Source organism: Dermacentor variabilis, chromosome 6 (genome assembly GCF_050947875.1).
Source record: "Dermacentor variabilis isolate Ectoservices chromosome 6, ASM5094787v1, whole genome shotgun sequence".
NCBI lineage: Eukaryota > Metazoa > Arthropoda > Arachnida > Ixodida > Ixodidae > Dermacentor > Dermacentor variabilis.
The window spans coordinates 162,401,341-162,414,854 of NC_134573.1; the positions used below are offsets into that span (position 1 = coordinate 162,401,341).

The 13,514-nt window shown below is 48.0% G+C and overlaps 1 protein-coding gene across 1 annotated transcript in view; it reads right to left on the reverse strand.

Moving 5' to 3' along the window:
- Positions 1–2,125: 2,125 nt before the first annotated feature.
- Positions 2,126–13,514, reverse strand: part of LOC142585634 (lens fiber major intrinsic protein-like) — a 47,678-nt gene continuing 36,289 nt past the window's right edge. The window contains exons 4-8 of the mRNA XM_075696553.1: positions 13,309–13,429; positions 8,698–9,012; positions 6,742–6,828; positions 5,699–5,828; positions 2,126–4,102 (exon numbers count right to left, since the gene is read on the reverse strand). Of these exons, the coding sequence (XP_075552668.1) occupies positions 6,743–6,828; positions 8,698–9,012; positions 13,309–13,429 (522 nt within the window). The 3' untranslated portion in view covers positions 2,126–4,102; positions 5,699–5,828; position 6,742. The remainder of the gene's footprint in view (positions 4,103–5,698; positions 5,829–6,741; positions 6,829–8,697; positions 9,013–13,308; positions 13,430–13,514) is intronic.

The window sequence follows — 13,514 nt, forward strand, 5'->3', positions numbered from 1 at the left end:
AGCGCGTGCATGACGGGGGGAGGGTTCCCTCATTTCGATTAAGCGTGTGACGTGTTTTTTGTATCTCCAGTGATTCCAGATACAGACGCGATTTTTGGTTTCTTTCTTGGCCGATAATTCTCGAGCGATCCCAGTCGATATTGTGGCCCGTTGCACCCGTGTGCTCGGCAAGGGCATTCGACACTGCACGCTTCTTTTCGACATCTTTCTGATGCTGCCTCAGTCTCTGTTTGAAGTTGCCCGATTCACCGATGTATGCGTAGTCGCAATCTGCGCAGGGTATCTTATAGACCACGCCGGGAAACGATTCTCTCGGAAGCCTGTCCTTACCGCCGACGAGCGCTTGCCTCAGCTTACATTCGGGCACGTGCCCGTATGTAAGCTGAGCCTCCTCTCTTCCTCATGAAAGATACGTGCTGTTGTCCGGCGAAGGTACATCTTCGACGTATTGTTAGCATGCAACCAGAGATTAAATATACGTGGTATACAGTTCATTCTTGCTTGAGTAGTACGAACAAAACAATTGCAATTTCGCTCATAATACGAAGTCATAGTCACATTCATTCACATTTACTGGTTCCACACTCACGCTCGATCTTACTCGCATCCACTCCTACTCAGAGGGGCTCACTCAGATACATACTCATGTCCGCACACGCTCGCCGACACTCATTTCCGTTCGTACTCACACCCACTCAGTCATCGTCACTGTCTTTCGTTCGTACTCGTGTTAAAGGGTCCTCACTCCTTTTCAGACACTCGTCAACTGAAGTTCACCGGCTCTCACTTCCGTTCATACTCACGACCACTTAAGAGTCATCGTCACTGACTTTCGCTAGCCTTCGTGTTAAAGGGCCTTCACTCCTCTTCAGATAGTCGTCAACTCAAGTTTACCTGCTCTCACTCCCGTACATACTCACGCCCATTTAGAGACATAGTCCCTGACTTTCACTCGTACTAGTCTTAAAGGGCACTCGCACCTGTTCAGGCACCCGTCAAGTTAAGTTCACCGGCACTAACTTCCCGTTCATATATGAACTCTGTTTCACTTTTCTACAAGGTGAAGCACGTCCTGTCATGATTTAGCGCGTTTAAACCAGAATACATACACCGCTTACTCAGCAAGTGCGACCATAGTTACCGAGGGGCACGTTCCTCACTGAAGTCTGCAGCGTATCTCTTGCCGTAATGCGCAAGCTGTCGCTTACGAAAATGTCAACCCAGGGTTGGTTTTGCCGAGGTTACTTTGGTTTTGCAGAAGAATAAGTTTATATACTAATAAAGATCAAATTACTTTCCTCTTACTGGGATTGGAGTTTATTATAAAGATTTTTTTTTCTTTCTCTCCCTTTGAAGAAGTCAAGCTCAGGCTAATTTTTAGGTGAGCGCTACAAAACAAACATGAAGTTAGGAGTTCGGTGATACGAAGGAAAAATGTTTGTTCGCGCTCAGCGCAAACTGCGTGAACTGTAGCGCATGATATTGTGTTGCTAGTTTATGCTGTGCCACGAAGAATTCATAATAAGCGCACGTCTAGGTGTTAGGCGAGGCTTATACTCGTTTGAAATAACGCTATCTTGGTAATCTAGACTAACAAGTCAGATGAACTATGGGGCTTAAATTCGCCTTCTACTTCGCGTGTTAGATATCCTGCACGAACGAAATCCGTTTATGCACTTGTGAACGTCTCTTTGTACAATGTGTAAAGTCAGGCCTCCGAAAAAAGAAACTTGCTCTGACGTTGAATCTATTGATCGAGATAAGAACAGAAAGGTCCTGATCCCTATCACTAACAAAACGTTAAAGTGGCTGTCAGTGATAAATACTATTTGTCTCTTACTTACCTAAAGTCTGTGGTATGGTAGTACCTGCGCTGAAACGCATGTTATCGAGGCTTTTCTTTTTTTTTTTTTCGAAGGCACCACTTAACGAAGGGCATATGTTATAAAGAGTGTGTCCGCTTCCACAAGTTCTCATTGGTGCGGAGATGCGCTGAATGCTTCGTTGTTTCGCTTTGTCCAGTGCGTTGGTCACACACAATGACGAATTCCGCTAATATAAGAATAAAGAAAGTGAAGTAAAGGCGAACAAGGTGCTTTCAGAAATAAAAATTGAAGCTGTTTGGAACTAGAGCCAATTTATTCATGAAGAGTCGATTAATACTCAGTCTCTGCCGCATTGTGGTTTTCTACTATTGTATGGAGTGTTACCACTGCGAATTAAAAAAATGAAGATGAAGAAAAAAACACGGTAGCGATTCCCCACACACCTCTCCATCCATCCAGTGTTAGGCTGAAAGATGTCACCAACTGTTGTGGAGACATGTAGCAGTAAGTTACCAAACAACTTGGGCGAGGTACGTCTTGTCTACAAAAAAAGTAAACTAAATATAGAAAAAAAACTAACAAATTAAAATAAAAGAACATAAAGAATAGCCTTCAGAAGGGTAAAGATTTTGGGTTTCCTCATTGAGATTACACCGCAAATAAACAGCCCGGCTGCATGATGAAATCGTTGAACACCAAGGTTGAACGCTGCAGGTGGTTATGAACGCCTAAAGCACAGGTGAGTCCGTAGGGCAAGTCTCTGTATTGCACTGAACTGAGGTTCCCGGTGATGAGTAGAGTGCTGCGGTTCTTTTCACTGCACATCACGCAGTCTCACAAAAAAAGTTTGCGTGCGTAGTCTGGGTTGCGGTTGGGCACGGCGAGGGTTGAGCTAAGGTCCACGGGGTAGCGCATCTGAAGGGGCCGCAGCTACGCTTCACGTTCGGCGTGGAATGGCATAGTACGTGTCACGAGAACGAGAAACTCGAATCCCGATGGGTGCGAGTCAAGGAACGCTCGCTAGAGAACTCTGTAAAGTAAAAAGCAGCCGCACCTGCTTCTTTTCAAGCACATCTGAATTGTCATTAACGTAAACGGACGTAAATGGATATGCGTATCAGTGATGGTCCTGAATTTGCACTCTGAGTTCGAATTAGGTTCCAAACGAAACCTAAATCTTGAATTTGTCAAAAAGAAATGTAAAGAAAACGTGTGCACATGTCCCGGCGGGTTTTTGCGCTTCTTATGTTGCAGGATCCCAGTTGCACAATGTGCGCATGTGTCATTCACGCTTGCATAATGTGGTAGATCTATATTCGGTGACAGCCTAAGAATGTAGTGGCGGATACGCCGCTGTCCAGCTTAGAGAAATTGTGCAGATTCGCCAATCAATTACGTTCGCTCATTTCAGTTACATCACAGCGGGTAGGTGATTTCTTTCGGCATTGGCATCTCTCTCGATAACTACGCTTTGACATCGTGACCCGGGTGCTCTTTGGAACTTGCGGATGTTGCCTGCGCACCAATAAAATCCATCCTTCAATCAACTATGCTGTGGAACGCGTAGGCACATAGGTCAGCTGCCCTGCGGTTTTGTGAGCAAAGCTTGAATACCAGATTTTTATACTGTCACCGAGTATAGAGACCACGCTTGTTCGGAGCTGATGTCGCACTGGTAGTCTGGCTGACAGCCCGCAAGAAGTTCGCAAACGGAGCGTTAGCGTCGCAAGTCACGTGAGCAACTCATATTTTCGCCTCCGTCTCCGGGCGCGGTGACGAGACATCGTGTTCTTGATACAATACGTCGGTGATACACTGTACACAGCACATTGATGTCAAAGGCGAGATGCGACATCGTGTTCTTGATACAATACGTCGGTGATACACTGTACACAGCACATTGATGTCAAAGGCGAGGCGTCGAGTCACTTTCCCTGCACATTGTGCGGTGCACTCACTAGTCTTCCAGCTGTGCACGTTGTCGCAAACCGCGCACTATTCGTCGAGGGGCCGAGGAATCGGAAACGATACGACGGGGGCGTACGCCTTTTGGTCGTCTTGCAGATGACCGCAGTGAGAAGCTTGGGCTTTGCGTTGATCGCGTGCGTTCACTGGATCCTGCGGGACGATGCTCGCTTCGGCTGGAGAGCCCACTTAAACAAGAACCGCTAAAATTTGTATTGGAGCCACGTAGTGTCCTGAGTGAAGAACGATTTATTTGACTAACGAAGGCTTCCGAGGCGGCTAAATATTCCGGTGAGGTCTTCACGCCACACCTGTAATGAAAGAATGCGTCAAGATTAATTATAACAGCCCTCACTGTGCGTGTGAAACAAATTCAAAATGAGCGAGAGAGAGAGAGAGAGAGAGAGAGAGAGAGACAGAGAGAGAGAGAGAGAGAAAGCAATAGATATCACACGTTTGTTTACATATCGTAGCATTTATAACAACACACTGCCTGGATTTTGTGTTTTCGCGGAATTTTCGTATCAGAACAGGTACTCAGGACTAACTTATATTATTGATCCTTAACAGCATCCGTGAAGTGCTAGTGGCGATGTCGCTAGTGGTAGGTCTGAGGAGAACAGGTCCTTAATAAAGTGCCTTCTTATCTTCTAGCGTGCGTTTCGTTCGTCCACAATTTGTTTACATTGAGGTCCCGTAGAGGTAAGTTGTAGTCAATAGGTTCAGTATGAAAAGGAGGCTAAATGTAATGAACTGCAGGAATATGGGGAGTTGGGCGAGCTGGTTAAACTCTCACGAAAAAAAAAAAAACTGCAAAGGAGCTGAAAACAGAGCCAGCAAAGCACACAGTACAGGCGTTGAACTTTTTTTGGATACCTCTACAGTATTACCACCCGCAGATCTTGCATTGCGGCTTCCGGAACCTGTCACCTATTCGTGTGGTACAAATGTTCGGTGCATTGTAGGTAAAAATGCGAGTAAATCGCGCGGACACGTAGCGTTGCGCCCTGACTTTAGTTCTTATGCGCATGGGTAAGCGGGCTAAAGCTTGAGCCGCGCCCGCTGTACAATTTGCATAAGCCCGTAACGCTAGCATTTACGCCTCAGTTTGAAAATTCTGCGAGCGGGCGTGTTTACTCGTACTTATGGCCCAATCATACTCCATCTCACCGACTGTACATGCAGTGTAGCAAAGCCTACAGAATTCGTGTCAGCCATTCGATGACAAGAGTTGGGCGCGTGTTTCTGAAGAAGGAGGAAGGCTCGCTCATTGTACACTATTAATTCTATTCCGTGACGCTTTCATTCAGTCGGCGTCGCGAGATCAAAGGCATGCACTGAAGGAGCCCTCACTTGGGTTTTTCTTTTCTAATTGGCTGAGCGCGAGCCACAGCTTTTGCCGCACTGCCTAGAATCGGTGGGATTGGAGCATAGTGAGAATCCTCAACGATAAGGAGTTTACTGAGAAGCACTTTAATGAAAATTAAGAAAAAAGGCACTAATGCAATGACTCATGCCTATTACAACGTTAATACTTCATAGGTCCCAATTAAGAGTGCCGTCGATTAAATTCCTACAGTGGATCAGCGGATTATTATTGGTTGTTCCAATATGTATATATATATATATACTAGACAGGAAAGGGAAACCGAGAAACAGGCTGGCAATTGCCACCGGAAGGGACACACAACGCCTGCCTATTTTTCAGAAAGGAGGAGACAGTAACAAATAAATGGAAGACAGGAAGAAGGGGAGGGAAAAGGAATGTTGTTAACATGTATGAAACGCTGTTAGTAGGCACTAGTCGGACCAAATTAGCCCTGTATTAACGATGCGCAAGCACGGATGCGCCCGGTTAAATAGACGAACAGACCAACGTGAGCACAAATGCGCAGAAGCAGCCTTACCCTGTGAAATAAAAAGGTTCGTTGTACATGAGAAAGTTCGCGGATCGTGCACTTCCCTACATCTTCGTCGGAGTTTTCTTTGGAGCAATCGGCACCTTATCCGCTCCAATACATCGCCCTGGCACTTTACCTAAAGAAACAAGACAAAACAGAAAAGAATACAGAGTTATCACCGTCTTCTTTTACTTTTGTGCACAAACCTATGTTGTACGGTCTAAGCTGTTGCACATCAAGAGACAACGATTTTTCTCAATGTTTGATATTTCTTAAGAGCGTTCATAACACGTTTTCCGTTAAAGCTGCTGTTCGAGCATACGTCGAACCGCGAGAATGTCATTTATCACTGGTATACCTTGCATATATACTTGTTTTTCATGGTTCATGGCACGGAAAAAAATGGAGAGGTGGTCGAAAGAAAAATTCGGGCTTGGGTTGAGTATTTTCTCCCGCGCACGACGTAAATTTTCGGGCTCTTATTTTGTGGCCGATTGTTTTAAAATTGGCCACATCACTGGTGTTTCTTTTTTTACGTCTGTTGACTGAAAACTGGAGGAGGAGGAGACAAAGGGGAGGAAAGACAGGGAGGTTAGCCAGTGTAAGTACCGGCTGGCTACCCTGTGCTGGGGAAAGGGAATAAAAGGAGAAAAACGATGTGCACAGTATCTTGCATAAAAAAAAGAAAGCAAACGAAAGCCTACATGGAATGCCCAACTAGGATGAAGAAACAACTACTTCGTTTTATCTATTTTCCCGATAATGCCAATTGTGCGCACGAGATAGACATAGCATATCAATAAAGGCCCACTAAACCGACCTTATCTAACCTGAGGTGCGATGAATGCCTGAACGATGACTCGTTCAATCCCTATAGGTTATGACGTCCTTGGCCCTGCTGGCTTGCGGAATTTTACCTCGTGCAAAAGTAGCCAGAGCTGTCAGCTTCTAAAAATTTCAGTGACTTGGATTGCAAAGCAACGTAGGATCTACACAGGGCGCGTTGAATACGGATTACGACATGCGAAGCACCGGTCAGTGATTCTCACATTATATATACAACTTGGAGTCCTGCAGGTCGAGGTCCTTGTCCGTACTCCAGGCGCGCCGAAAGTGACCGGAAGGCATCTCCAGGTCTGCAAAAAAAAAAAAAAAAAAAAAAAGCTGAAAATGTGGCAACTCTCTGGATACAGTTGAGTCGAGTTGAGTGGTTATAGGCTACTGGTGGGATTAGCCTTGCAGTTGCTGCCGGTAATTTCGGGATACAAAAACCAGCCGAGCATTCCAAATTAAGCGTCGACCTGTTATGGCGGCAGCAACGCGGTTAGCGAAACGTAACTCGTGGTTGTAGCTACATTTTTTTTTTACCAGGAGAAACGAAGCACACCAACTATAACCGCAAGTCCCATAAGCATCGTCATTTCTTCAACAACGCCCCGAGGTGGAGGTGTCACGGACATCGAAAAGTTTCTAAACACAAGCTGAGATCCTCCGGGAAGCTCTTCATCGCGATTCTGCGGTTCGCCAGGTGCGTATGGAGACTTCTACAACTTCGTTGCGTTATACCAGAAAGTCAAATTCTGGATAAATAAGTGGTCATTAATTGCTTATCTGTTCTCGAGTTACCGCTCTCCCAAGACTATATATAAACCTTAAGCGTGTCTTCCAAGCTCGGGTGCTCGGCCTTTTTTCTTTTTTTCTTTCTCTTTTTGCTAATGTTCCGTCACGTGCCTCCGCTATTACGCGACTGCCAGTTTTTCGCGCTCTTATCGCTTGTCTGTCACACAAACACTATTGCTGCCGCGCTGTCGCAAGCAACCGCGCACGGGCCGGAAATTGGCCCCGCGCTGTTCGCTGCCTCTGGCTCGCTTGCGTGGCTGTGTCTCGTGTGGCTGTGACGACGAATGCTACAGAAATTATTGAGAATTGTCTACGAATGCGTAAGCGTTGTTTGGCTCGGCTGCTGCTTCAATTTTTTTTGCCTACTTACTTGGCTAGCTTATGCATGGCTACCGATCGCTGCCAGTCATCTACTATTACACTATTACAACGATTACACGCGTTAACATGGCCAATTATGCAGTTAGTTCACAGACGCAAGGTACGACGAGACGGGCAGATGTTGCTGGGGTACTCGCCAAAGAATGCTTACGCGTTAAAAAACTAGACATTCTATAGTCCGCGTATAGTCTGCATTCTATAGCGTCGATGGCACAAGACTGCGTTAAGGACACTCTGTGGACATTGCAGAAAAAGCGTCTATGAACGGGATACAGACTTTGTGCGGCCAAAAGGGACAAGTATGTTCACGTATGCTTCAGAAATTATAGAAAAACGTCTATAGAGTCGTTATTGTTGTGACGGTAGGCTAATGGAGTGCACGCACTGCAAACCTGCGCTGCGGTGTCTTCCGCCGCCAGTGTGCTTGGACAGGCCGCCTCGTTGGAAGACAGGATAACCGTGAAAATGAAATTTACTGACAGCCGGAGGGCCCGATTATATAGCGGATTCTCGTAAAACCGGTACCTAAAAGTGTATGAAGACTTTATATAGCCTTCATATATAGCCATAGGGCAAGTCTGTAATACAGGCGTTCTCTGGACTTAGATACAAGGAATATGGAAATCTAAGATCCATTTGCACATACGCCGTATACTCTCCTGTGCATACACCTTTCCTCACCATTCTTCCCTGGGCAAGCATCAAATGTCAGCTTCGTCACTCCGACATCGTCTGCGTTGACGTCTTTAATTTCTGTCCGCCCAAATTTGCGTTTGTGTTTTGGTATAGATTGGGAACGTTGTAGTGCATAAGCTAAACATTACATGAAGTCAAGGGCTTGTGTGGTGCATAAACTTAAACATTGCGTGAGATTACGCCTTGCATAGGACATAAGCACAGTTGCACGTAGTTTCACGTATACATAGTTTGCAACACGAGCGTTGGATCGGCGTTTTTTTTTTTTTTTCGTGTGTGCGTGAATGCTTACGCCTCAGTGCACGTACCGTAGATCTGCGCAGTGCAGTTTGCGGCTGCAAGAGTGCTCGCGTAGGCCGCCTCGGTGCATGACGGGAAGGCCAGGGACGGCGTGGGCGAGTAGGTGTTCGCAGCGGGCCGGCCGAAGCAGCCGGCCTCGTACTGCTGCTGCTGCTGCGACTGTTGCTGCTGCTGCTGCTGTTGCTGGCGGACGGCCTTCGCCGCACGAGCGTGGCGCGCTGTACTGCCAGAGGCCACCCCTCCGTTTAGGCTCTGCGAGACGGTCGCGTACTTTGCGTTCTTTGCACTGGATGGGTCCTCGTAGTCGTCCTCCAGCCGGTACTCTGCGCGCGGACGAGAAAGAGAACGAGAAAGAGTCTTAATTCGGGAAGAGAGAGTGAGAGCGACCGAACGACAAAAGGGAACGTAGGGAGGTTAATCAGGAGGGGGTAGCCGCTTTCCTGTTTTGCGTTGAGGAGGTGAAAAGGTGGACGATGGAAGGTTGAATTTGTTGGGGTAATTGAGATATGGAAAGACAGAAGAAACCATGCCTGTGCCTACAGAAAGAAAAAAGACAATGCGAAGCCAACTTATGCTCGCCTAAACAGAGCTTCTGTAAAAAAAAAATAGTTCTGCGATGAAACACAAACAAGAAACACAGATATTAACAAACAAGCAGGATACTAATAATTAAAGAAGAAAAATGTGCAAACATGTAGCCTGCATAATAGCTTTAGCTGAACATTACATTTAGTTGCGTGAAGTGCGAACAACGGTGAAAACTAAAGAGCAAAAGCTTTGCAAAGTAAGACGAGAACGGAAAGCGCAGAATTGTCTTCACTTGGCCGCATCGTGTCTTTTGGATTGCAACTTCGAGTTATGCGATTGTTCTTCAGGACGGATATGGGATTTTGGGAAGATGGGAAATCAAGCCGGACGAGATGAGAAAAAGAGTGATGCCGAGACCATGGTACGGTTTCTATATATCGAAAGCTCCGCTGAAACCTTTTAATGGAGCTCTGCAATCATTTTTCGACAAACTAAATTTACCCGTCCAGCCGCTCTATGACGCTGTCATGTGCCTTTGCCGCAAACCTTACTCGTCTGTGTCTGTTTATAGCCTGCAAGAATGCTACAATACCGCTCTTCGTACAAGTGGACTCGCTGTAATGCTGACAAAGCCGCCATTGACTTAGCTCGAGTCTTACGTCAGAGTGCCTCTTTGCTTCAAGCGCCTCTGATCTTGATGAACGCTCTTTGCAAGCGTTCATTTCAGTGGCGACCGTAGTATAAATAGATGCCTTGAGAGGGACGAGGCAAGGTGACAGTGTCAGACATGAATTCCCGCTTCGCTTTGGTTTTTTTAAAATTTGTTAGTCATATATACTGCGTTAAGGCTAATCTAGGCAAATGGATCATAGGAAAGCGAAGACAAGCCCCATTATCGGAACGTTTGGTAATGGTTGAGGCTTATTCTTCACCCATTGTTAACCAATGTTGTTAACCACTGCTCACCCACTGTTGACCCATTCTGATCACTTCGTCGCCGTCTTACCGCGACCCATTTATCTAGCAGGTTATGTTTTACCATGTATCGTTCGCCACAACGTGCAGTTGATCATGAACGCTGTCATGTTGTACCTAGTTTCAATATTAAAAGCAGAAATGTATGTGCAGTCATAGGCAGTGTTACATACAATAAAAAGTCTGCAGACCAGCGTCTGTTCAGTAAATCCTAGCTTTTGAGCCTGTTACGTTCTGTTAGAGGACAATAACTATACATGTGTACCAAACAGACCTGAACAAAATTCTATTTCGGTGAAGTTTACTGCCTGCTGAGGGCCAGACATGCGAATGCTGCGGGACATCGGACGGCCTCGGGAGGCTATTATTACGCAATCGTGAAATTCACAGCGCGGTACAGGACACAGACCAAGAGGCAACGACGGGACGACAGTTTTCGGCGTACAATTTATTAAAGTTAAGCATCAATGAAACCGTTACCAGAAATTACTCGTTACATACTTAGCCACACCACCCTGTTTTTATCAATGCTCAAAAACGGCCCCTAGATCGAGTCAGCAGTTCTTGATCACGAGAAAAAAAAAGTCATTCAAGCACCGTCAATGCACACAAGAGCAAAGCTGTTTTATGTCATTGGTGTACGCTGTATTAAAGCTAAAGGCTATTTCTTGCTTCTAAACAAATACTACTAATCCTCACAAACATTTCACGATGCATACAGGTTTAACATATTTCACTGCACGTCTGATATTTTTCGAAAAACAAAACGCTAAAATAATTATCGCCCACTCTCGCATACTTGAACGACTAATTAAACGCGAAATCAAAGTTTCCCGTCAACATACACGCATTATTCGCCAACGTCAATGCGAGTCGCAGGTCAGGATCCAGCGTGCGTTATGGAGGCAAGCGGAACGAACACATAGGGCGAGTTTCCCCATAACCGGGTGAACCGCAATGAAACGACTCCGCGAAGCTCGGAAACGTGGCCACGAACAGTTTCGTCTCGGTGGCAATGACCGAGTAAGCCTTCGCTGGCTTGCAGCGGTGGTACTGGGCGTAGGCCGTGAAGAAAACTCGACCGCGGGTCAAGCTCCAGGAGCCGTCTATGGGTTCGACTAAGCCGGGGCCTCGCGCTATCCCGACGCAGGTGTCGATGGCGAGCCAGAGAGTGGTGCCGAACAGCGGCACCACCTTATTGCTGCCGTACTTAACGCAGGAACGATAGCCTTTAATGGAAACCTCGATGGTGTTGCCCCATTGGCCGTCCAGCACCATGTCCCAGACGGCTTGCGCCAAGGCGATGCCTACCGTCGACATCGCCACCAAGGGGTCCGCCGCGTTCTCCAGTAGCGCCATAGTGTAGACAGCCACCGGAACCGTCAATGTCTTCCCGTCTAAGGAGACGTTGTTTCTCTGGACGCGCTCGATGACTTCCGGGCTGACGTTCAGCTCGTTGGCGAGGTGTTGGCGGAGACGGAACGCATACTCACTTACGCTGAGGTAGTCTTGCGCGAAGTCACTGTTGCCGAGCGCAGGTAGCCCGACACTTTTAGGGACGACGTCGGAAGGAAACAACAGGTGGATACCACTTAGCTTTCGGTTGATTTCCTCGACGTCCGAGCGTTCCATGTCGTTCTGTAGCCTCTGGATGACGGCGCCTACGATGTTGGCGTACGCGGCGCGTATGGCAGTGTTTTGCGGCTGCGTCGGATAGTATTCGATTTTGTCCAGAATCCACAGAGGTCGCAGCGCCCTAGCCTGTGCTTCGCAAAACGGGGCCGATTCATTGCCGCGGTTTTCTACGGGACTGATCTTCTCGGCCAAGTACGTCGAAGCAGCGACGAGTATCAGTGCTATGCTGCGTTGGCGGTTCTCCGGCTTCAGCAAGTCGGCAGTGTGTTCCTCCAGAAAGCTGAGCGGAACGCTGACCACCCTCGATATCCGGTCATATACGGTAAAGTCGCTGAGAAACTTTTTCCACTCGGAGGCATTGACTCTGCCTTCCGTGATCTTTGTCAGGGAGTCGATGGTGGTGTTCTCGGTGCCCAAGTTTTGTCTGGACTCCTCCAAGCGGTCGAAGTAGTCGCCCACCTCTCTGACCGAGACGTTGACTCTGAGCGTCTTCTTGATAACTTCGAGGGCGTCGCCTCTCAGCTTCGAGAATGGCCCCTCCGTGTCCGATCCGCGCAGTCTCTTGAACGACGGCACCGAGATGTTCAAGACGGTAAACGGGCTGGCGCCGTCAGCCTGTAGCACGTCAAACTCGAGCACCGAGGGAAGATCGTACCTCAGGGAAAGCTCGAGCATCATGCGGATGATGTCGGTCGCTCCCACCGAATCTGAGTTCAGGTCACGGTCCAAGTTGAGCTGGTACACAATGGCCTGGGTAGAGTTCGTTCCGTGTAGCGACGAGTGAGAAACCCATTGCAGGCAGCGCTTGTGGAAGTGGGATACGGCTCTGCCGGCCTCCGTGATGGGATAGCCGTATATGGGGTCCGCGCCGACGCTGGCGACCCAGGCGTAGGTGTTGCCGTGGTTGCCCAGGTAGTTGTAGCAGGCGTACTCGAAGAAGCGTTCGCACGCGTCCACCGTCAGGTTGCCGAGGCTGGCGAGGCGACCCAGGAACTGCGGGCAGCAGAAGAGGCGCTTGTTCGACGAGCGCTGCGCCCCGCCCAGGAAGTAGAGCAGCACGGCCATGGCGGCCACGCCGGCAACCACGACGCCGGCGACGCAGCCAACGATGGACGACGACCGCGACTGCAAGGTTCGGAAGGCTGACTGGCTCCTTGCGTCCGGTTCCTCGGCCATGAGGTGCTGCGGCCGATATTTCGTCGGTTGCGTTCTTGCTGCAGTTACGATGCGTCGTGCAGCCTTTGTGTCCTTCTTCTTCTGCTTCTTCGCAGCGCCGAATAATTCGCGTGCCCGCGCGGAAAGCATGCGCGCGCGTGTCTGGAAACATCTTAATTTTAAGGCTAAAAAAAATTGATAGCAGTTGTTTTTTTCACTGCCCGACTCGTGGCCGATTCCCCGGAGTGGAATGCGCCATTTCAATAGGGAACAAGAACAATAAGAAGAACAAGGCTACTGCAGGACGAACATGACATCGTCTTTACCTTTGTCGGCGTCCTCGACGCTTCGCCTCCCCACGTCCCGGCTTGATCTCTTGGTGTCGAAGATGTACTCGTAGATGAGGCCGGCCAACAGGCCTCCGGCCACGGGCCCGAACCAGTACACCTACAAACAGGTGCGAAACGCATGCAACACGTTAATTAATTTCATTTCTTTGTCGCTTAAGCGCTCATCATCCATGCTATGCACC